This window comes from Salvelinus fontinalis, chromosome 36 (genome assembly GCF_029448725.1).
Source record: "Salvelinus fontinalis isolate EN_2023a chromosome 36, ASM2944872v1, whole genome shotgun sequence".
NCBI lineage: Eukaryota > Metazoa > Chordata > Actinopteri > Salmoniformes > Salmonidae > Salvelinus > Salvelinus fontinalis.
In genome coordinates this window covers 30,624,900-30,649,323 of record NC_074700.1, presented here as the reverse complement: position 1 = coordinate 30,649,323, position 24,424 = coordinate 30,624,900, and the positions used below count along the sequence as shown (strand labels likewise).

The window sequence follows — 24,424 nt, the reverse complement described above, 5'->3', positions numbered from 1 at the left end:
TCCCTGTTCATGTCCCAGCTGGTGTCCCTGTTCATGTCCCAGCTGGTGTCCCTGTTGATGTCCCTGTTGCTGCCTACAGCTGATATCCCCATTGATGTCCCTGGTCTCAAGAAACTGGGAGAGGTTGAAAATGTCAGTGAATACACTTGCCAGTTGGCCAGCAGATGCATCGGATTACACGTCCTGGTAATCCGTCTGGCCCTGCGGCCTTGTAAATGTTGACCTGTTTAAACGTCTTACTCACATTGGCTGCCGAGAGAGTGATCACACAGTCATCTGGAACAGCTGATGCTCTCATGCATGTTTCAGTGTTACTTGCCTCGAAGAGAGCATAGAAGTAATTTAGCTCGTCAAGGAGGCTCGTGTCACTGGGCAGCTCTCGGCTGTGCTTCCCTTTGTATTCTGTAATAGTTTGTATGCCGGTGTAGTACGATTCGATCTTAGTCCTGTATTGATGCTTTGCCCGTTTGATGGTTCGTCGGAGGGCATAGCGGGATTTCTTATAAGCTTCCGGATTAGAGTCCCGCTCCTTGAAAGCAGCAGCTCTACCCATAGCTTAGCATCTGCTTCATCTGACCACTTTTCTATTGACCGAGTCACTGGTGCTTCCTGCTTTAATTTTTGCTTGTAAGAAGGAATCCGGAGGATAGAATTATGGTCAGATTTGCCAAATGGAGGGCGAGGGAGAGCTTTGTACGGGTCTGTGTGTGGAGTAAAGGTGGTCTAGAGTTTTTTTTTTCCTTCTTCTGGTTGTACATTTAACATGCTGATAGAAATTAGGTTAAAACAGATTTATGTTTCCCTGCATTAAAGTTCCCGGCCACTGGGAGCGCCACCTCTGGATGAGTGGTTTCCTGTTTGCTTATGGCCGTATACAGCTCATTGAGTGTGGTCTTAGTGCCAGCATCGGTTTGTGGTGGTAAATAGACAGCTATGAAGAATATAGACAAACTCTCTAGGTAGTTAGTGTGGTCTGCAGCTTATCATGAGATACTCTACCTCAGGCGAGCAAAACCTCAAGACTTCCTTTGATATCGTGTACCAGCTGTTTACAAATATACATAGACCGCCAGCAGAGGCTGCTGTTCTATCCTGCCGATACAGTGTATAACTCGCCAGCTGTATGTTATTCATGTCGTCATTCAGCCACGACATGGTGAAACATAAGATATTACAGGTAATGTCCCGTTGGTAGGACATACGTGCTTGTAGTTCGTCCACTTTATTATCCAGCGGTTGTACGTTAGCCAATAGTACCGATGGGAAAGGCAGATTATCCACTCACCGCTGAATCCTCACAAGGCACCCCAATCTCCTTCCGCGATACCTCCATCTCTTTCTACTGCGAATGACGGGGATGAGGACCTGTTCGGGTGTCTGGAGTAAATCCCTCTCGTCCGACTCGTTAAAGAACAATTCTTCATCCAGTTCAAGGTGAGTAATCGCTGTTCTGATGCCCAGAACCTCTTTTCAGTCATATGAGACGGTAGCAGCAACATTATGTACAAAATAAGTTACAAACAATGTGGGAAAAATACAATAAATAGCACGGTTGTGTAACAGTATAACTTTAAACCGTCCCCTCGCCCCGACCTCGGGCGCGAACCAGGGACCCTCTGCACACATCAACAACTGACACCCACGAAGCGTCATTACCCATCGCTCCACAAAAGCCGCGGCCCTTGCAGAGCAAGGGGCAAGACTACTTCTAGGTTTCAGAGCAAGTGACGTAACTGATTGAAACGCTAGTAGCGCGTACCCGCTAACTAGCTAGCCATTTCACATCCGTTACAGTTGGACTTCTTCGGGCTAGGGTCTATTTCTCTCCACTTCCTGTCTGACTGACGTGCCCAAAGTAAACTGCCTGTTACTCAGGCCCAGAAGCCAGGATATGCATATAATTGGTACCATTGGATATAAAACACTTTGAAATTTGTAGAAATGTTAAAATAATGTATGAGACTATAACACCGTTGATATGGCAGGAGAAAATCCAAAGAAAAAATAACCAGAATTATTTTATTTTTTGGAGAGCCCATGCTCTTTCAATGGAAAGCTATGGGTCCTATGCAATTCCAGTTCCCTGATTGCAATTCCTATGGCTTCCACTACAAGTCAAGTCTTTTGTCAAGGTTTCAGGCTTGTTTCTTCCCAAACGAGGAAGAATTTTGATCTTTGGTACTGGGAGTCAGAGTTGGAAATCAGTCTGTGCGCGCGACGAAGAGGACGCACACTTGCTAATTTTACTTTTCTTTTGAACATAATTCCTTCCGTATGAAATTATATAGTTTAATTACGTTTTAGGGTACTCTGCGACACAGTTTGCGCTGTTCTGTGAATCAAGTAGTACATATGAGATCTTCAGTTTCTTGGCAATTTCTCGCATGGATTAACCTTCATTTCTCAGAACAAGAATAGACTGACGAGTTTCAGAAGAACGTGCTTTGTTTCTGGCCATTTTGAGCCTGTAATCGAACCCACAAATGCTGATGCTCCAGATACTCAACTAGTCTAAAGAAGGACAGTTTTATTGGTTCTTTAATCAGCACAACCGTTTTCAGCTGTGCTAACATAATTGCAAAAGGGTTTTCTAATGATCAATTAGCCTTTTAAAATGATAAACTTGGATTTTCTAACACAACGTGCCATTGGAACACAGGATTGATGGTTGCTGAGAATGGGCCTCTATGTAGATATTCCATTTTTTTTTTTTTTTTTTAAATCAGCCTTTTCCAGCTACAATAGTCAATTATAACATTAACAATGTCTACACTGTATTTCTGATCAATTTAATGTTATTTTAATGGACAATATTTTTTTGCTTTTCTTTCAAAAACATAGGAGGATATTGCATATTTATACCTTTGTGTACCTATTTAGGATACATCACCATGAAGAGAATGACATTCACATCCATAATGATGCATTCCTGTGTAGTACAGATCAGGGACCCATGATGAAATTCCGTTACTGTAACTCTTACCAGGTGTAAATCCCCTTCAGGTACTGTAGTGCAACAACCAAAATATATGTTTTCTACCTCAAGGTGTCATGTTATAGCTGACGCCCCATTCTTTCTGCAGACATCTTGAATCTTAATTCAGAGAAGATATTTAATCATTTTTGGGGGAAAACGTGGCCGTATGACAGTGCATGTCAGAGCAAAAACCAAGCCATGAGGTCGAAGGAATTGTCCGTAGAGCTCCGAGACAGGATTGTGTTGAGGCACAGATCTGGGGAAGGGTACCAAAAAATGTCTGCAGCATTGAAGGTACACAAGAACACAGTGGCCTCCATCATTCTTAAATGGAAGAAGTTTGGAACCACCAAGACTCTCCCTAGAGCTGGCCGCCCGGCCAAACTGAGCAATCGGGGGAGAAGGGCCTTGGTCAGGGAGGTGACCAAGAACCCGGTCACTCTGACAGAGCTCTAGAGTTTCTCTGTGGATAAGGGAGAACCTTCCAGAAGGACAACCATCTCTGCAGCACTCCACCAATCAGAACTTTATGGTAGAGTGGTCAGACGGAAGCCACTCTGTAAAAGGCACATGACAGCCTGCTTGGAGTTTGCCAAAAGGCACCTAAAGGACTCTCAGACCAGGAGAAACAAGATTCTCTGGTCTGATGAAACCAAGATTGAACTCTTTGGCCTAAATGCCAAGCATCACGTCTGGAGGAAACCTGGCGGCACCATCCTTACGGTGAAGCATCGTTGTGGCAGCATTATGCTGTGGGGATGTTTTTCAGTGGCAGGGACTGGGAGACTAGTCAGGATCGAGGAAAAGATGAACGGAGTAATGTACAGAGAGAGTGGCTTCGGGACAAGTCTCTGAATGTCCTTGAGTGGCCCATCCAGAGTCCGGACTTGAACCCGATAGAACATCTCTGGAGAGACCTGAAGCAGTGCAGCATCGCTCCCCATCCAACCTGATAGAGCTTGAGAGGATCTGCAGAGAAGAATGGGAGAAACTCCCCAAATACAGGTGTGCCAAGCTTGTAGCGTCATACCCAAGAAGACTCGATGCTGCCAAAGGTGCTTCAACAAAGTACTGAGTATAGGGTCTGGATACTTATGTAAATGTGATATTTCAGTTTTTAATTTTTTTAAATAAATTAGCAAAAATGTCAACACCTTTTTTTGCTTTGTCATTATGGGGTATCGTGTAGGCATATTGATGAGGGGGAAAAAACAATTGTATCAATTTTAGAATAAGGCTGTAATGTAATAAAATGTGGAAAAAGTCAAAGGGTCTGAATACTTTCCGAAGGCACTGTATACAACCTCTTTTTTTTTGGTTAGGCACAAAATTACCTTCATACTTCCATTAGTTTTTTAAAAAACGGTACCGGTTACCATCAGACAATTCCTGTGAGACTTGTGGGGGTCGTAGAGCAAAACGGATACCACCATCGTGTGAGAATCTTCCCTTTCCACAGTGGGGTCCCATTAGTTTGTACCCCAAACTGTTCAGACGCTACCAACCGGAAGTTGGCACATCAACGGTACCGACTTCAAACGAGTCTCCTGACAAATGTGGGGGTCATAGAGCAAAACGGAGACCGATTTTTTTCCCAGGATATCTCATGGCCTGACAAACACCCCTCTAGCTATGCCACCTTTCAGCACAGATGCGGAAGTGCAACATTTGTGTATTGAGACATCCAATGGGATCTATTTTGTTATGTAAATTAGATTGACTCTAGGTTTGCTTCGACTCTTCCATCTAGGTTGGCAAGTCGTAAATGCCAGTTTCCTAGTTCTGACTATCAAGTGAACGCATAAAACAAAAATAAGCTATTTGGTTAAGGGCCTTCCTCAACGTCACATCGACAGATTTTTCACCTAGTCGGTTCTGGGATACGAACCAATTCCTCAGCTAATCAAAAGGAATATTCAATGTCTCCAATAAAATGCAAAGCTAGCCAGCTATGCCATTTCAATAAGCTTTTCGTGACAGACAACTTTTTAATCATACATGGTGAATCTTTAAACTGTTCTTTAAAAGTCGATTAACTAGTGATAATTTGCTTAAACAGTTTACTAATTGAGTATAACTATAGCTAGCTATCAGTATCTACATATGAACCTATTCTACATAGTTGTATCTCTGGTGTCCTCCGCAGCATTCTCCGTAGCCGATCGTTCTCCTCCTGGTACTCTACTACCGTTTTCTCAACTTCCCCGAAAATATCCACAGCAGTCGCTGTTAAACGCGCATTTAAAAACACATGCAGCAACTGTAGTTCAGACATTTTCAGCTGGGTAGCTTATTTAGTTCAGTCAGTATGTATTTGTTTACTCCTGCTTCAGTCAGCTATTTAGTGCTTTCTAGTCAGGCAGCTTAGTGTCCTACTCAGAAGAGCCTTTTATAAAGTTATCTCATTCAGCCTATCGGCAGCCTAGATTCCCGGGACTTCAGGTTAGGTTACTGTAGGACCCCAGCACACACGTGGTCAGAAACGTGCTTCTCCATCATGATGAGCTCTACCAGTCTTTCCCTCCGGATGAACTCTTCCTTCTGTGGACTGAATTCCCTTTTCATTCATATGTAAGAAACTACAAGTTAATATCAGTACTGTATAGGATTCCAAGAGTGGTCAGATGTGTGAGTGTGGGGACATCTTCTCCAATGAAATCCCCCTCAACCTGGACATCCGGCATCATCCTTGATCTGACCGGACATTCTGTAGTGGTTGCTACCGGCAACACCTAAGGTGTCTTACGTTCATGGTCCTTAAGATTCTCTATTACCCATCCTTATTTTTCATGGTCCTTACGAGCCGGATGCAGTAACTGCTATGGCATGAGGATGCCAGTCTCCAGAGAAGACCCCCCCCCCCCCCCCCAACAGTGTCTAATCGACTGAGATAGATTACAACACACCACTCCTACGAGAGTGAGCAGCTAGAGGGTTCAAGCGGAGGGAGCATTCCTTCCCGGTCGACCCTCAACCCTTCTCACGGCCTCTACATACACCCTGTGCTACTCTGATTTTAGCTATCTGTTTCACTCTAACCTGACAATCTGTAGACCGGGCTTCATGACTACCTCCACAATTACTACACTGTTGGGGCTCGTTCCTCCAGGCATTCTTTTTGTTATTTTGTATTCAGTGTTCAGTCAGTTAAGAGAATAAAGATGAACACGTACCCCGCTGCATTTTGGTCTGACGATTCCTCTTCTTCTTCCGATGAATGCCGTGACAGTGACGTAGACCCCCAGAAGTCTGCAGACTACAGGGATGAGTCCATATACACTACTAACATGCATGAATCCACCCGCTCAATCTGCAACAGATGCACGGCGTAGTAGAAAAAGACAACCACAAAGTTTGTAGCAATTAAAGATGCGTCGCCATTTTGTTTTATATCAACAGGTTTCAAGTGATCGGTTTCAAGTGATCGTGTCCTGCAGTTTTCGAGCAGGACACGATCAGTAAGAATGTAAGGTCCTCATTTGGGTACTGGTCACAGGAGTAGCAAGAAAGGCTGCTTTTCTTATGACTTCTGGAGTCTACGTTACACTCCTCTTACACATACAGAGAGAAAAAACAACATGGCTGCTGTTTAAATGAACTGTCGAGTACTATTAAATATCAATCAGGGTGAATAACAGGGATAGAGGACATAATAGTTTATGGTTACCTACAAACTATACTACCACAGATGTTATAGCAACCACTACACTACTAAATTAACTATAAAACAGGAGACATAGCCCAACATCCAGCTGAATTCAATCAAATGTGAGATTCATCCTTACACACTTTTGTAATTACTCAGGAGGAAGATGTTGCTGAGAAACATCAGGCGTAGGGACATCAGTCTGCAGAAGTCCTTTGAGGACCTGAAGAAAAGGGGTTACACTGTGTGCGAGGAGCATTTTATTCAGATTATTGACCATCTTTGTCAATGAAAATACATTTCAGTCATGATACTTTTCTGGTAAAAATGTCTTTCAACAGGGTTCACGGAAGACACTGTCCTCCGAGGCAGTACCTACCAGAATACATTGCATGAATCCACCCGCTCAATCTGCAACAGATGCACGGCGTAGTAGAAAAAGACAACCACAAAGTTCGTAGCAATTAAAGATGCATCGCCATTTTTTTTATATCAACAGGTTTCAAGTCTTGAATTGGCTATTTTTTGAAGGAGAGGCCAGGGAAGCAGATGTAGGAGTTTTATTTGAGAAAGACAGAACAAGAGAGTGAAGGAGAGGAGTACTTTAAAGAGTGCTCCTCTCCTTCCTTCTAGATCCAGCTCCAGCAGAGGAAGCAGCAGATGCTGAATTTAGTTCAAGGGGTCTGCAGGAGGTGGTCTGTCACGTGACAGAGGTGGCAGGAAGCTTCGTCATGAGCATACAGGAGGAGGCTCAGGTGACAGGAGGCGGCTCAGGTGACAGGAGGCTTCCTCACAAGCATACAGGAGGAGGCTCAGGTGACAGGAGGCTTCCTCACAAGCATACAGGAGGAGGCTCAGGTGACAAAGGAAGCAGCATGTAGCACAGGTGTCATGCAGGAGGAGGCCATCATCTAATTGAAGGAGGTCTATAGTATAATAATAATAATAATAATACACCCACAGTAATTAATTGCACACACACTGAAACAAAAATATCACAAAGTTAATCTCATAAAGATGTTACTTTAATAAGAGAATACAGCTCCTGGAAAATATGCTGTCAAAATCACAAAAAACAACAGGCAAATGCAAAGTAGGCATGTCGCAAGACTAAAAGCCACCAAAACCAAGTACGTTGTCATCTTATAGATTGGAATATCAAAAATGGAAGACATAATTGACAAAAAACCTTAGCAGTCTTTGGGCAAAAACTGGCATTGTGTAAGGACTAAAAGTTATCTTACTTAGATCTAGTGCCTTTGATTGCATCCTGGAAGGCCATGTCGAGCATGCCTAGCCCCTCATAGAAGAAATAAATGGTGAAGATAAAGAACCAAAAACCATAGCACAGTGAAAACTGAAGTGTTTCACCGGCTAGTCCTTGTCTTTTGGTGCCTAGACTTCCACCCTGTCTCACTATCCTGGTGAAGAGAACAAAAACAGTCCAGGTGAATGGAGTGTGGCCGGGAATGGATGACGGCGCCCGTCATCCATTCCCTTTATCCCATGGATCAACTAGATTCAGCCCCGTGCCAATTTTTTTTTTTGAGCGGATAGTTGGGGGCCGGAACATAATAACAAATAATTTGTAGACTGTAAATTGACTTGAAAGAAGCCCAAACAAATATAATTTTGGAATAAAATAATCATTCAAACCTTGCTTACAGGTGTCTCTATTATTCATGGGAATACATAAATAGATTCTTAAATAAAAGTCACTTGAAGCCGATTTCCTGGTGTTTTTCCAGTCTTTTATGTACAACAATAAAAAATATATTTTAAATTGCCTCAAAGTGGGAGCCCAAATAAAACCACCCATGTGCCAAATTCCGCCCGCGAGTTGGGGAAACTGCCTTGTCCTCACTGTCACTTAGAAACCAATTCCAATGTCCGCCTGGTCGTGGTTCTGTTCAAAACAAAACTACTAAAATAATTTAGGTTACAACACCTGGTTGTAGTAGCTCTTTTTAGGTGTAACGATGCAGTGCTGTAGAGTACATTCATTCCTACAAACGCTGTTCGTCCGTACTAATCCATGTTCTAGCTGTTTCTAGCTTTTCGAGTAAACAAATAACTTACGTCCTGTTCTCTCAGATGTGCGGACCTGAATGATTAGTTAGCTAAACGAGCTAGTTACTCTGCTATTTTTCTGACAGTTGCAGAATCCGATGAATTGTGCTACAGTAACGTTAGCTAGCCGATAAATTTATAAGTCTGTATATCAACCTAGCCAACGTTACTATTTCTCTTCTTGCGCATGTGAAATTGTAACATGTAATAAGAGAAGAGTAACGGGTTGGTCATTAATAACCTCACTCAATTATATTTTACCAATAGTCTCCAGTATTGATTCGCAAAATGACAACCGTTAATTAGTCGTCAGCTAGTTAACGGTTTATTGCATATAACCCAGTTCAGTTAACGTTTTGATTTAGCTAATGTTAACTGTTAGCTAACTTTACCGTTACTGTTCCTCAGCATGTTTTAACGGAAAACAGTTAACGCCCACTACAATACGTTTAAATATCTAATTTATATAACGTATATAAACATTAAAATATATATTTGTAACTTACTTTTCGATCTCGGTGGCGTTATAAAAGTGTCAACAACGAATAGTTACTTAACGTTAGTTAAGTGTTTCCTCCAAATCTCCATTCCAACGTCTGCGTCTCATTTTGAATATGATGACGATGTATTTTATTGACGTCACTAAGCCATCTGACTGACATCTCTGATAGACCAATAAACGCGACTTTGAAAAACCCATCTCGACACTTGATCCCACCAACTCGGCTCACTTGCCTCCCCATTGGAAACGACAGGATGTGATCTATCTTAGTAGAACATCTTTGCTGTGGTCTAGCTTTACAACAATGGATCGTTACTAGTTACCACAGCCACACAGTCATAACGATGTCTATTTCTACAATTTCTAACCACACAGTTAAACTTATGCCTAAGATTTAAATTAGGACCAAAAAGCACATTGGAGTTTTCTTAGGTTTTTACGATTTAGACAATTTTGACTTTGTGGCTGTGGTAACTAGTGACAACCATTTGCTCCCATCTTACTTCCGTTTTCTAGTCAATGAATTTTTGAAAAATCCTTTATTCTGGTGGGCTGCGTGCCCTGAACCGCACACCTGCGCCGCCAGCGGAGGTTTTCTGTGCAAGGCAGCCTACAGACCAGTAGCAAAGGGAAACGAAAACTACATAGACAAACGATCTTGGAGAATCAATTCATCCTCAGGAGTCAACTGTTTATCATTATTCCATACAATATTGAATCAACATGATGAATAAGCAACATTAGGTTAAAAAGACATTTAAAAAAAAAACTATTGCACAAATTCAAGATGTTTTCTGGAAAGTATATCTATTTTTATTATGTATCATGTTATGTATATTTTATATGTATTATGTATATTTATATAATCAGGGGTTTTACTACAAGGTCCAGACCATTAATAATGGACTAGATAACTACATGAGGGGAAACAGTTACAGCCGTTTAGTAATAGGGGGATTTAGGAGAATAATTTCTGGCATGAACTGAATTCAATTTTTGTCATTTTTAATTTATTTAACCTTTATTTAACTAGGCAAGTCAGTTAAGAACAAATTCTTACTTACAATGACGGCCAAAACCCAGATGACGCTGGGTCAATTGTGCGCCACCCTATGGGACTCCCAATCACGGCCGGTTGTGATACAGCCTGGATTCAAATCAGGGTGTCTGCAGTGACTCCTCAAGCACCGAGATGCAGTGTCTTAGACCGTTGCGCCACTCGGGAGTCCAATAAAGGAAAATACATTGTAACACAGGTGAATCCTGATAACTGCAACGGCTTGGGACTGATGTGGCAGCGTGCACTAAACTAGAAAATGTGGTTATCAGGAGATTTTACAAAGAATGTTATTGAATTGGGACTAGAAAAACACTTTAGTTCACTTAAAAGAGAGTTTGCATCAGAAGTCGACTGTATATCATTACTTCCTGAAAGATTCAAACACCATCATGAATGAGCAGCAGATGAAAATGGATGAGAAATAGTTTTGGACAGATGGACGGAGCTATTTTCTGGAAAGTATACATGTTTAATGTATAAATAACACCATTCTCTCATCACCCTGAGAGAAATTCCAAAACCGATGACCAGATAATCCTGTTTCTAATGATGTGAAAACATCAGGAAACTTTGAACAGGGGACCTGTGAGTTTTCTACAATACTTTCATCCAACAGGTGGTAGGTAGTCTAGTGGTTAAGAGAGGCAAGACCACAAGCGGAGGGTTGCCGGTTCCAATCCCGCGTCCAACAGGTGGTAGGTAGTCTAGTGGTTAAGAGAGGCAAGACTGCAAGCGGAGGGTTGCCGGTTCCAATCCCGCGTCCAACAGGTGGTAGGTAGTCTAGTGGTTAAGAGAGGCAAGACCGCAAGCAGAGCGTTGCCGGTTCCAATCCTGGATCTGATTGGAAAAATCTGTCAGGAAGTAAGCAGTTGCTGGTATCAAATCCTAGATGCCAAACCTGCCATTGGGCCCTTGAGCAAGGCACTTAACTCCCTACAGCAATTTCTCCACAGGTGCTGTAGTATGGCAGCCCCCTGCTCCATCCTCTATGTATGTGTCTCTTTCAGGGGGGTTGGGATAAAAGCCAAAGTTGAATTTCCTTTGGACCTTGTGTACAATTACTTGGTGTCAAATTTGATTTACAAGTCTATTTTCCTGTAACCCACAGCATGAATGATCCAGAGACTAAGATAAGCAGATAAGACAAACTTTATTGTCCATTACGTTTAAACAGAATGAAAATGTGTCATTGACGGTCAGAGTTACAATAAAAGGATTAAAAAACAGGGATAAAACATACACATCAAACACATTAAACATTTACATCTCAGAATGAAATGTCAGAATGAAATAAACATTTACATGTCAGAATGAAACACAATAAACATTTACATGTCAGAATGAAATGTCAGAATGAAATAAACATTTACATGTCAGAATGAAACACAATAAATATTTACATGTCAGAATGAAATGTCAGAATGAAACACAATAAATATTTACATGTCAGAATGAAATGTCAGAATGAAACACAATAAATATTTACATGTCAGAACAAAACACAATAAACATTTACATCTCAGAATGAAATGTCAGAATGAAATAAACATTTACATGTCAGAATGAAATGTCAGAATGAAACACAATAAATATTTACATGTCAGAATGAAATGTCAGAATGAAACACAATAAATATTTACATGTCAGAACAAAACACAATAAATATTTACATCTCAGAATGAAATGTCAGAATGAAATAAACATTTACATGTCAGAATGAAATGTCAGAATGAAACACAATAAATATTTACATGTCAGAATGAAATGTCAGAATGAAACACAATAAATATTTACATGTCAGAACAAAACACAATAAATATTTACATCTCAGAATGAAATGTCAGAATGAAACACATTAAACATTTACATCTCAGAATTAAATGTCAGAATGAAATAAACATTTACATGTCAGAATGAAACACAATAAATATTTACATGTCAGAATGAAACACAATACATTTTTACATGTCAGAATGAAACACAATAAATATTTACAAGGCCTCCCGGCTGCGCCACCAGAGTCTCTGGGTTCGCGCCCAGGCTCTATCGCAGCCGGCCGCGACCGGGAGGTCCGTGGGGCGACGCACAATTGGCATAGCGTCGTCCGGGTTCGGGAGGGTTTGGCCGGTAGGGATATCCTTGTCTCATCGCGCTCCAGCGACTCCTGTGGCGGGCTGGGCGCAGTGCGCGCTAACCAAGGGGGCCAGGTGCACGGTGTTTCCTCCGACACATTGGTGCGGCTGGCTTCCGGGTTGGAGGCGCGCTGTGTTAAGAAACAGTGCGGCTTGGTTGGGTTGTGCTTCGGAGGACACATGGCTTTCGACCTTCGTCTCTCCCGAGCCCGTACGGGAGTTGTAGCGATGAGACAAGATAGTAATTACTAGCGATTGGATACCACGAAAATTGGGGAGAAAATGGGATAAAAATTAAAATACATGTCAGAGGAGGTCATTTTGCAGGGCTCTGGCAGTGCACCTCCTTGCACTAAGGCGGAGGTACCGGTCCTGCTGCTGGGTTGTTGCCCTCCTACGGCCTCCTCCACGTCTCCTGATGTACTGGCCTGTCTCCTGGTAGCGCCTGCATGCTCTGGACACTACGCTGACAGACACAGCAAACCTTTTTGCCACAGTTCGCATTGATGTGCCATCCTGAATGAACTGCACTACCTGAGCCACTTGTGTGGGTTGTAGACTCCGTCTCATGCTACCACTAGAGTGAGAGCACCGCCAGCATTCAAAAGTGACCAAAACATCAGCCAGGAAGCATAGGAACTGAGAAGTGGTCTGTGGTCACCACCTGCAGAATCACTCCTGTTTTGGGGGGTGTCTTGCTAATTGCCTATAATTTCCACCTTTTGTCTATTCCATTTGCACAAAAGCATGTGAAATGTATTGTCAATCAGTGTTGCTTCCTAAGTGGACAGTTTGATTTCACAGAAGTGTGATTGACTTGGAGTTACATTGTGTTGTCTAAGTGTTCCCTTTATTTTTTTGAGCAGTGTATTTATATAGCCCTTCGTACATCAGCTGATATCTCAAAGTGCTGTACAGAAACCCAGCCTAAAACCCCAAACAGCAAGCAATGCAGGTGTAGAAGCACATTTACAATGCAGGTGTAGAAGACATTTATATTCTACTAATGCTGTGTTTTGTAAAGGGATGGTCTCCACTCTATCTCCCTGCAGCTAGTCTGGCCGTATGGTCAAGGAAATGGGGTTTACTAGAGATAGCTTAGTAGTAGAACAATCCCTCTTTGTTTCTAATCATCCTGGGGGGGGGGGGGGTAAAACACCACAAGGTGCAGATAACCACAAGATGAACCCAAGGTAGCTTATAATGCCCCCTGATCTGTAGTGGAACCAGCCATGGCAAAGCATTCTTAGATCTATTATATAAAGAGTTCTGCACTTTCTGTAAGGTTAAGCTCTCGGCAACACACTTCAGAGTGTGGGGTCGACCAGCTTCATTATTGCAATAATTAATCGATGTTAAATAAAGATGATTGTTTGAAGAAATGACAAAGTCTCTCTCACTTGATTAGAATATTCCACGACATGTCAGAATGAAGTACATTAAACATTTACATGTCAGAATGAAATGTCCGAATGAAACAAAAACTGAAACATCACTGAGAGGTACCAGAATTGTAATTGAGAACAGTCAATCAGGGATTTGTATACCACAATCAGTGTGTGTTTGCTTGCATTAAAACGTCATAGTTTCTTAAGTAGAGAAAGAAACCAGAGAAAGAAACTACCTTGCCTTTTTGTAGATGAGATCAGTGTTTTACTGGAAGCTAAGTTTGTGGTCGAAAATTGTCCCCAAGTATTTAAAACGTGTGACTTGCTCCACGTCCTTCCATGGTGACAAGCTCGAGAGAAGGGCTTCCGTTTTCCCCAAAATGTATTTCCTCCAAGGCACAGTTTTTTAGTCCTGGTGACGTTAAGGTCAAGGAAGCTATTGTCAAACCACGTCAAGAGGCAGTCAATGAACTGGGAGTAGCTGGAGATGGACTTGACCTCCAGGCAAGCAACCAGAGCCATGTCGTCTGCATATTTGATGAGGGCCATAACTCACTGTTGCTTCCTAAGAGATTTGTCCACATCCTGCCTTTTTATTCACTTACCTGACAAACAATCTCTTTGTCCTAATGCTCTTCACTCTTTCAGTTTCTGTCCTGTTTTCTTCCTTTGTGGACTTTATCCACATGCCTCAGCAGATGAGACTTCTGAGTGAATCTTTTACCACAGACTGAGCAGCCATTTGATTTCTCTCCTGTGTGAATCCGTATATTCCTCTTTAGGTCCACCTTCTGATTGAAGCTTTCCCCACAGTCACCACAGCTATAAGGTTTCTCTCCTGTGTGAGTCTGTATATGTTCATTTAGGTGCCCCTTCTCATCGAAGCTTTCGCCACAGTCACCACACCTATACGGTTTCTCTCCTGTGTGAGACAATATATGTATTTTAAGGCACCCCTTATGCTTAAAGCTTTTCCCACAGTTACCACAGATAAATCGTTTCTCTCCTGTGTGAGTTCGTATATGATCATTTAGGTGCCCCTTCTCATTGAAGCTTTTCCCACAATCATCACACCTGTATGGCTTCTCTCCTGTGTGAGTTCGTATATGTTCAGTTAGGTGCCCCTTCTCATCGAAGCTTTCCCCACAGTCACCACAGCGAAAGGAATTATCTCTGCTGTGAGTCCGTATATGCCTGGTCAGGTTCCCCCTCGTATTGAAGCTTTTCCCACAGTCTCCACAGCTAAAAGATTTCTCTCCTGTGTGAGTCCGTAAATGCACTTTTAGGTTCCCCCTCTTATCGAAGCTTTTCCCACAGTCACCGCAGCTAAATCGTTTCTCTGCTGTGTGAGTCAGTACATGTATCTTAAGGCACCCCTTATGCCGGAAGCTTTTCCCACAGTCACCACAGATAAATGGTTTTTCTCCTGTGTGAGTACGTATATGCATAGTTAAGACCGCCTTGCGATTAAATCTTTTCCCGCAGTCTCCACAGCTAAATGGTTTCTCTCCTGTGTGAGTCAGTTTATGCATGGTTAGGTACCGCTTGAGCCCAAAGCTTTTCCCACAGTCACCACAGCTAAATGGTTTCTCTCCTGTGTGAATCAGTACATGTTCAGTTAGGTTCCCCTTCTGATTGAAGCTTTTCCCACAGTCACCACAGCTAAAAGGTTTCTCTCCTTTGTGAATCCTCATGTGCCTGGGGAGACCTCCTTTGTATTTGAAGGTCTTGCCACAAACAGGGCAGATATAGGGTTTCCCACCATGACAGAGTCGGACATGGGCCTTCAGTTTACAGGTGGAGTTGTAGTGTTTATTGCAGAAGCTGCATTCACTGGTTCTCTTCTTGGGGAGAGTCACATGCCTCTGCAGGTCAGCTTTCAGAGCAAACGCTTCACCACAGTCACAGCAGTGATGAGTTTTTCTAGCTGTGGTGCTGGGTTTGGAACAGTGTTCCCCCAATGGTGGGCTGAGATCCAATAGTGGACTGTTGTCAAATCCTACTGTGTCACTGCTTACAGCTGAACTGTGGCTGGAGGCATTGCTTTGATAATCTCGAGGGTCACAGGGAATGTTGAGACCCTTAATGTGGGTCACAGTGACAAAAGATTTGAGATCCACTGGGTTAGAGTCTCTCTCTCGGTTCTCCACAGTCTGGGTTTGGGGAAGAGTCAAGGACTGAACTGGGTCCTCCTGATCACGTTCACTTTTTACACAGGAAGGAGTGAATATGGAGTCTTTGGTATCAACGAGCCCTTGAAGCTGCTCTTCCTCCTGACTGGTCCTAACTTCCTCCTGTTCCTCTTTAATCTGTGTGGTCTCTGGGTCCTCCTGCCCCAGACTGTGACTCCACTCCTGCTCACAGTGCTGCTCCTCAGAGGGAACCTCCTCTTCAGAGACAGAGAGCTGCAGGGAGTCTGGAGGGAAGGAGAGGAGGAGCAGACGTTATTTATAACAGAATTTGGAATCATTCACAAATTATAGATCTCTATGACATTCAATTTCAATGTTCTTCCTTAGCATGGATCTCTATGATCTATACAGCCTGAGTGCAGATAGCTAGCTAGGTATTTGCTTCCTTAGCATGGATCTCTATGATCTATACAGCCTGAGTGCAGATAGCTAGCTAGGTATTTGCTTTCCTTAGCATGGATCTCTATGATCTATACAGCCTGAGTGCAGATAGCTAGCTAGGTATTTGCTTTCCTTAGCATGGATCTCTATGATCTATACAGCCTGAGTGCAGATAGCTAGCTAGGTATTTGCTTTCCTTAGCATGGATCTCTATGATCTATACAGCCTGAGTGCAGATAGCTAGCTAGGTATTTGCTTTCCTTCACACAAGCCATATAGATGGTGGGTTAACATGCCAAGAGTGTGCAAAACTGTCATCAAGGCAAAGGGTGGCTACTTTGAAGAATCTCAAATATATTTTGATTTGTTTAACACTTTTTTGGTTACTACATGATTCCATATGTGTCATTTCATGGTTTTGATGTCTTCACTATTATTCTACAATGTAGAAAATAGTACAAATAAAGAAAAAACCTTGAAGGAGTAGGTGTGTCCAAACCTTTGACTGGTACTGTATGGATATAATTGTATTTATTTTTTGAAGGTTCTTGTTGTTGTTGGTGTTTCTCTGTAATACTACTAGATAGCTAGCAATTTTCTGAAGTTGGTTTTTAGCTAGTTTCCCAATCTCCCAACCTCATAACTGGCTACCCAGAAGCCATTTCAGGCTATCAATCAAGTTAGAGTAGCTAGCTTGTCTAACTATCTTAGCTGGCATGCCTGCTGACAAGGTTAGTAGACTTTAGAAAAGCAAGCAAATACAAAATGTACTAAATAAGACTCAGATTAATTTCAATCTTTTACACAGATTTTTAGCAGAGAAGCATATTTAGTTTCTTAAAATTAAAAATTAAAAACACCAGTCAGGAGGATACAAGACAGCTCAAGAGATATGCAGAAAAATTAACATATTTTTTTACATAGAATTAAGCATAATGATTATGGCTCTAGATTGCAGGAAAAATGGGTTTCAGGTGTTTGAAAAGTGCAAAATTCTCCAACTTCCGGACGGGGTGTCTAGTCCGTCTCCGGACCACGCCTAACAGGAGTGGTCACATCCTTTGTGCCCCCTCAGATTTTTGTGACGCTGCTAACCTTGACCTATAAGAACTAAAGGAAAGTGGGGGGGGTTGTCTGAATGGGAAACTAAGCTGCCTGACTAGAACTAACCAGAAGGAATGGATAAAATCAGCTGACTGGACTGGTACCCTGTGTATACAGCTATACTGACTGGCCATTTTTGACAACAACGGTTTTGGAAACCTTTAAAACTTTCCTTTCATATCACCGCAAAATAATTGTATAAATATAAGAGGTGTTTTGAGTTTCCCTGAACTACAGCGCATTCTGGAAGTGTTCAGACCTTTATCCACATTTTGTTAAGTTACAGCCTTATTCAAATTATTATTTTTCCCTCGTCAAGCTACACACAATACCCCATAATGACAAAGAGAAAATAGGTTTTTAGATATTTTGGCAAATGTATTAAATAAATAAATACCTTATTTACATAAGTATTCAGACCCTTTGCTATGAGACTCGAAATTGAGCTCGGGTGCATCCTGTTTCCATTGATCATCCTTGAGATGTTTCTACAACTGGATTAGAGTCCACCTGTGGTAAATTCAATTGATTGGTCATGTTTTGGAAAGGCACACACCTGTCTATATAAGGTCCCACAGTTGACAGTGCATTTTAGAGCAAAAACCAAGCCATGAAGTCAAAGGAATTGTCCGTAGAGCTCCGAGACAGGATTGTGTCGAGGCACAGATCTGGGGAAGGTCCCCAAGAACACAGTGGCCTCCATCATTCTTAAATGGAATAAGTTTGGAACCACCAAGACTCTTCCTAGAGCTGGCTGCCCAGCCAAACTGTGCAATCTGGGGAGAAGGGCCTTTGTCAGGGAGGTGACCAAGAACCCAATGATCACTCTGACAAGTTCCAGAGTTCCTCTGTGGAGATGGGAGAACCTTCCAGAAGGACAACGATTTTCTTTGAACCTTTATTTAACTAGGCAAGTCAGTTAAGAACAAATTTTTATTTACAATGACGGCCAAACCCAGACGACGCTGGGCCAATTGTGCGCCACCCTATGGGACTCCCAATCATGGCCGGATATGATTCAGCCTGGATTTGAACCAGGTACTGCAGTGATGCCTCTTGCACTATGATGTAGTGTCTTAGACCACTAAGCCACCCGGGAGCCCATCTCTGCAGCACTCCACCAATCAAGCCTTTATGGTAGAGTGGCCAGACGGAAGCCACTTCTCAGTAAAAGGCACATGACAGCCAGCTTGGAGTTTGCCAAAAGGCACCTAAAGGACTCGGACCATGTGAAACAAGATTCTCTGGTCTGATGAAACCAAGATTGAACTCTTTGGCCTGAATGCCAAGCGTCACATCTGGAGGAAACCTGGCACCATCCCAACGGTGAAGCATGGTGGTGGCAGCATCATGCTGTTGTAACGGATGTGAAATGGCTAGCTAGTTAGCGGGTACGCGCTAGTAGCATTTCAATCAGTTACGTCACTTGCTCTGAGACTTAAGTAGGGTTTCCCCTTGCTCTGCAAGAGCCGTGGCCTTTGTGGAGCGATGGGTAACGATGCTTCGTGGGCAACCGTTGTTGATGTGTGCAGAAGGTCCCTGGTTCGCGCCCGTGTCGGGGCGAGGGGACGGTTTAAAGTTATCTGTTACATTGATGCTGTTGATCCGGATCACTGGTTGCTGCGGAAAAGGAGGAGGTTGAAAGGGGGGTGAGTGTAACGGATGTGAAATGGCTAGCTAGTTAGCGGGTACGCGCTAGTAGCATTTCAATCAGTTACGTCACTTGCTCTGAGACTTAAGTAGGGTTTCCCCTTGCTCTGCAAGAGCCGCGGCCTTTGTGGAGCGATGGGTAACGATGCTTCGTGGGCGACCGTTGTTGATGTGTGCAGAGGGTCCCTGGTTCGCGCCCGTGTCGGGGCGAGGGGACGCCGTAAAAGTTATACTGTTACACTGTGGGGATGTTTTTCAGCGGCAGGGACTAGGAGACTTGATCGAGGGAAAGATGAACGGAGCAAATTACAGCGATCCTTGATGAAAACCTGCTGCAGAGCGTTCAGGACCTCAGACTGGGGCGAAGGTTCACCTTCCAACAGGTCAATGACCCTAAGCACACAGCCAAGACAAGACAGGAGTGGCTTCGGGAATGGCTCTGAATGTCCTTGAGTGGCCGAGCTAGAGCCCGGATTTGAACCCAAGCGAACATCTCTGGAGAGACCTGAAAATAGCTGTGCAGCGACACTCCCCTGACAGAGCTCGAGAGGATCTGCAGAGAAGAATGGGGGAAACGCCCAAAATACAGGTGTGCCAAGCTTGTAGCATCATACCCAAGAAGACTCGAGGCTGTAATCACTGCCAAAGGTGCTTCAACAAAGTACTGAGTAAAGGGTCTGAATACGTATGTAAATGTGATATCATTTTTTTAAATTATAAATTAACCAAATTTAAAAGAAAAAATGTTTTGAGGGAGCGTGCAAATGGCATGCTGACTGCAGAAATGTCCAGCAGAGCTGTTGCCAGAGAATTAAATGCTAATTTCTCTACCAACATCAACATCATTTTAGAAAATTTGGCAGTACGTCCAACCGGCCTCACAACCGCAGACAACGTGTATGGTGTCGTTGGGAGAGCGGTTTGCTGATGTCAACGTTGTGAACAGAGTGCCCAATGGTGGCGGTGGGGTTATGGTGTTTTATCGATGGCAATTTGAATGCAGAGAAATACCGTGATGAGATCGTGAGGCTCATTATTGTGCCATTCATACGCCGCCATTACCTCATGTTTCAGCATGATAATGCATGACCCCCTGTCTCAAGGATCTATGCGAAGGAGATGTGTCGCGCTGCATGAGGCAAATGGTCACACCAGATACTGACTTGTTTTTTAAACCACGCCTGTAGTTTGTTTTAAAGGATATCTGTGACCAACAGATGCATGTCTATATTCCCAGTCATGTGAAATCCATAGATTAGGGCCTAATTAATTTATATCAATTGACTGATTTCTGTATATATATTTGAACTGGGTAAAATCTTTGAAACTGTTGCATGTTGCGTTGACATTTTTGTTCAGTATAGACAGAGCGTATCACACTTGACCAAATCCTCATCCTCAGCTAATCAAAAGGAACGGTTTAGCACCAATGTGGCACTGGAGTCAGAATGGCAACAGAAATGTGTGGAGCTGCTGTCCAAGCAAAGAGAAAGCACAGCCACGTCGGGGCTAAAACCACTTCTACTAAATGTTGAAATGGTGACCACAAAGCCTAAACAGTTAAAAAATGTACTATTGCTGACTATCAGTAGATCTACATACAAACCTATTCTACATAGTTTTATCTCTGGTGTGATCCGCAGCAGTCTCCGTAGCAGATCATTCTCCTCCTGGTACTCTGCTACAGTTTCCTCAACCGCACCAAAAATCTCCACAGCAGCAGATGCCGTTAAACATTCATTTAAAAACACACGAAACAACTGTAGTTTAGATGTTTTCAGTGGACTGAGAGTTGGGTATTCAGCTAGTACGGCTTCTTGACATGGGTCCTCCTGATCACATTCACTTTTCACACAGGAAGTAGTGGATATGGAGTCTTTGGTATCAAAGCGCCCTTGAAGCTGCTCTTCCTCCTGACTGGTCCTGACTTCCTCCTGTTCCTCTTTAATCTGTGTGGTCTCTGGGTCCTCCTGCCCCAGACTGGGGCTCCACTCCTGCTCACAGTGCTGCTGCTCAGGGGTAACCTCCTCTTCAGAGTCAGAGAGTTGCAGGGAGTCTGGAGGGAGGGAGAGGAGGAGCAGAGGTTACCTATAGACTTTAGACATGCCTGAGTGCACAATGCCATTTCTAAATGCTTTTGTTAACGCAGACAAAACATTTTTTTATATATATTTTTAATATCTGTTTACGATGTTCCAATACAAAAAAAACAGATGTACAAACATTGACATTCACTGCAGTGTTGAATGGAAACACAAATGTAGAGGACAAAACAAAACTTAACACACATATTCAGAAAAAAATAAAATTCCTACTCATAGAAGCTTTTCACATCGACTCGGTACTGGTACCCCGTTTATATAGCCATACCGGTACCCCGTGTATATAGTCATACCGGTACCCCGTGTATACAACAGTATCGTTACTCATTGTCAGGGTTCTCCACAGGATTTTTTAACAAGGTGGTGCTACTGAGTACGAGGGCGGTGCCCCACTCTGGACTCAGAGATTTTAGCGTTTTCTTACACCTGTAACTGCCATGTCCTGCAATCTAAAGCAAAACATGTCCTAATATGATAACACATTTTACATAGTGGAGCATTCAGTCCACAAGATGGCGCAGCGCCTCTCGCATTCTTTTGGGAGAACGCTGATTGCGTATTTATTCTTAGTGTTATCTTTATAATTTTTTTCTCTCTGCGTTGTTGGAGGGACATAAGTAAGCATTTCACTGTTAGTTTATTCCTGTTTACGAAGCATGTGACAAATACAATTAGATTTGAAGGCTTTAGATAAGTAATGAAATATGCAGACAACTATATAATCATAGGCCTACATTATAATTGTAAATTACTTCAATGGTTTATTTAATCTTGTAAAGTACACATTCGCAGCTAAAAACTTGATTGATGTAGGCCTGTAGACCAACATATACAGTAGTTAGGTAGAAAATAAATATACAATTCTCTATTTACCTAAGCAGTTTACTAATTGGGTAGAACTATAATTAACTATCAGTAGATCTATATACGAACCTATTCTACATTGTTTTATCTCCGGTGTGATTCCCAGCAGTCTCCGTAGCCGATCATTCTCCTCCTGGTACTCCACTACCGTTTTCTCAACTGCCCCGAAAATCTCCACAGCAGCCGTCGTTAAGCGCTCATTTAAAAACACACGAAACAACTGTAGTTTAGACATATTTCAGACGACTGGGAGTTGGGTAGCCTATTTAGTTCAGTCAGTAGCTAGCTAGGTCTTTCTTTACTCCACAAAAATAACGTTCAATATCAAAACAATGTCACCTCAGAGAGGATCAGGCGAAGCGAGAGGTTCCACTCTCGCCAAAAATAAACCCGATGGTTTCTATGGGTTTATTTCGAACCTAATCTTGTCGCCTGCATTCCCACTTTTGGGACAACGACTCCCATTGTCTGGACTGAGTGACATGAGCATCTCATCATTACGTTCATCTCCAATTCTACTTCCGTGTTCTAGTCGAGGAACGTTTTTAAACTCCTTGGTTCTTCTGGAACCCGGAAACGCACAACAGCGTCGCCAGCTGGATGGGGGTTTACTATTGTGCAAGGCAGCCAGCCTACAGACCAGAGGTGTATACTACAAAGCATGTCCCCGAGTTAGCCAGCTAACTTGCTTAAAAAACAATATAAGCTTGAAATAGGCTTGGTCAATTTGACTAAACCAAAAACACATATCAAACTTTAGCTTTCTCAATCGACCTGATTATCAGTCATTATTTTTGGTTGTTTATCAAAGTTATTGAAAGTTATTGAACCTACTTTGTAATATAAACTGGGTGATTCGAGCCCTGAATGATGATTTGCTAACAGCCGTGGTATATCAGACCGTATACCACTGGTATGACAAAACATGTTTTTTTACTGCTCTAATTACGTTGGTAACCAGTTTATAATAGCAATAAAGCACCTCAGGGGGTTTGTGATATACGGCCAATATACCACGGCGAAGGGTTGTATCCAGGCACTCTGCTTTGCGTTGTGAAAAAGAACATCCCTTAGCCGTGGTATATTGGCCATATACTACACCTCCTTGTGCCTTATTGCTTAACGATACCCCTCAGTCAGTGGAGGCTGGTGGGAGGAGCCTTAGTAGGACGGGCTCATTGTAATAGCTGGAATGAAATCAACTACTGGCCTCAGTAGTAAAGTAGTAAAGGGAAACGATGACTACATGTAGACAAACAGTGGTTATCATCAGTACAGGATGATGTGGAAGAATCAAATCTTCCTCAGGAGTCGACTGTTTATCATTACTCCATATACGAGATCAAATCAATATCATCAATGAGCAGCATTAGGTCAGAATTGATTAGAAATACATTTTCTGGAACGTATCACTACCATTTTTAATGAATCAATAACATCCGTCAAACATGATCTCAATACCCTGAGAGACATTCCAAAACAAATGACCAGATATTCCCCTTTCTAACAACATGAAAATCAACAGACGTTGAAAAGCAAATCTGTAAGATTCTCATAAAACAGTGAACTACTTTTTGACCAGTACCTCGTCATTCAAATCAAACTTTATTTACATAGAACGTTTATGTCTTTGTTATTCTACTGTTCTAATGTTATTCTACTGTTCTATTGTTATTCTACTGTTCTATTGTTATTCTACCGTTCTAATGTTATTCTATTGTTATTCTACTGTTCTATTGTTATTCTATTGTTATTCTACTGGTCCATTGTCACACCACTGTTATTCTACTGTTCTAATGTTATTCTACTGTTCTATTGTTATTCTACTGTTCTATTGTTATTCTACTGTTCTAATGTTATTCTACTGTTCTATTGTTATTCTACTGTTCTATTGTTATTCTACCGTTCTAATGTTATTCTATTGTTATTCTACTGGTCCATTGTCACACCACTGTTATTCTACTGTTATTCTACTGTTCTATTGTTATTATATTGTTATTCTACCGTTCTATTGTTATTCTACTGTTCTATTGTTATTCTACTGTTCTACTGTTATTCTACTGTTCCATTGTCACACTACTGTTATTCTACTGTTCTATTGTTATTCTACTGTTCTATTGTTATTATACTGTTCTACTGTTATTCTACTGTTATTCTATTGTTATTCTATTGTTATTCTACTGTTATTCTACTGTTATTCTACTGTTCTATTGTTATTCTACTGTTATTCTATTGTTATTCTACCTTTCTACTGTTATTCTATTGTTATTCTACTGTTCTATTGTTATTCTACTGTTACATTTTTTATTTTATATTGTTGTTGTCAAGAGGTAAACCAAGAGGTAAGCATGTCATT

General features: G+C 42.1%; 1 protein-coding gene across 2 annotated transcripts; it reads right to left on the bottom strand.

The window, feature by feature from the left end:
• Nucleotides 1-11,381: 11,381 nt before the first annotated feature.
• Nucleotides 11,382-22,998, bottom strand: LOC129835752 (gastrula zinc finger protein XlCGF57.1-like). Of its 2 annotated transcripts, XM_055901513.1 has the most exons (3): nucleotides 22,138-22,998; nucleotides 20,709-21,158; nucleotides 11,382-16,191 (listed from the first exon to the last, which is right to left on the bottom strand). In XM_055901513.1, the coding sequence occupies exons 1-3, from the start codon at nucleotides 22,301-22,303 to the stop codon at nucleotides 14,420-14,422; spliced, it is 2,388 nt and encodes a 795-aa protein (XP_055757488.1). In that variant the 5' UTR covers nucleotides 22,304-22,998; the 3' UTR covers nucleotides 11,382-14,419. The 2 variants fall into 2 exon arrangements, with proteins under 2 accessions (XP_055757488.1, XP_055757489.1); XM_055901514.1 differs by lacking the exon at nucleotides 20,709-21,158.
• Between the last annotated feature and the right edge of the window lie 1,426 nt (nucleotides 22,999-24,424).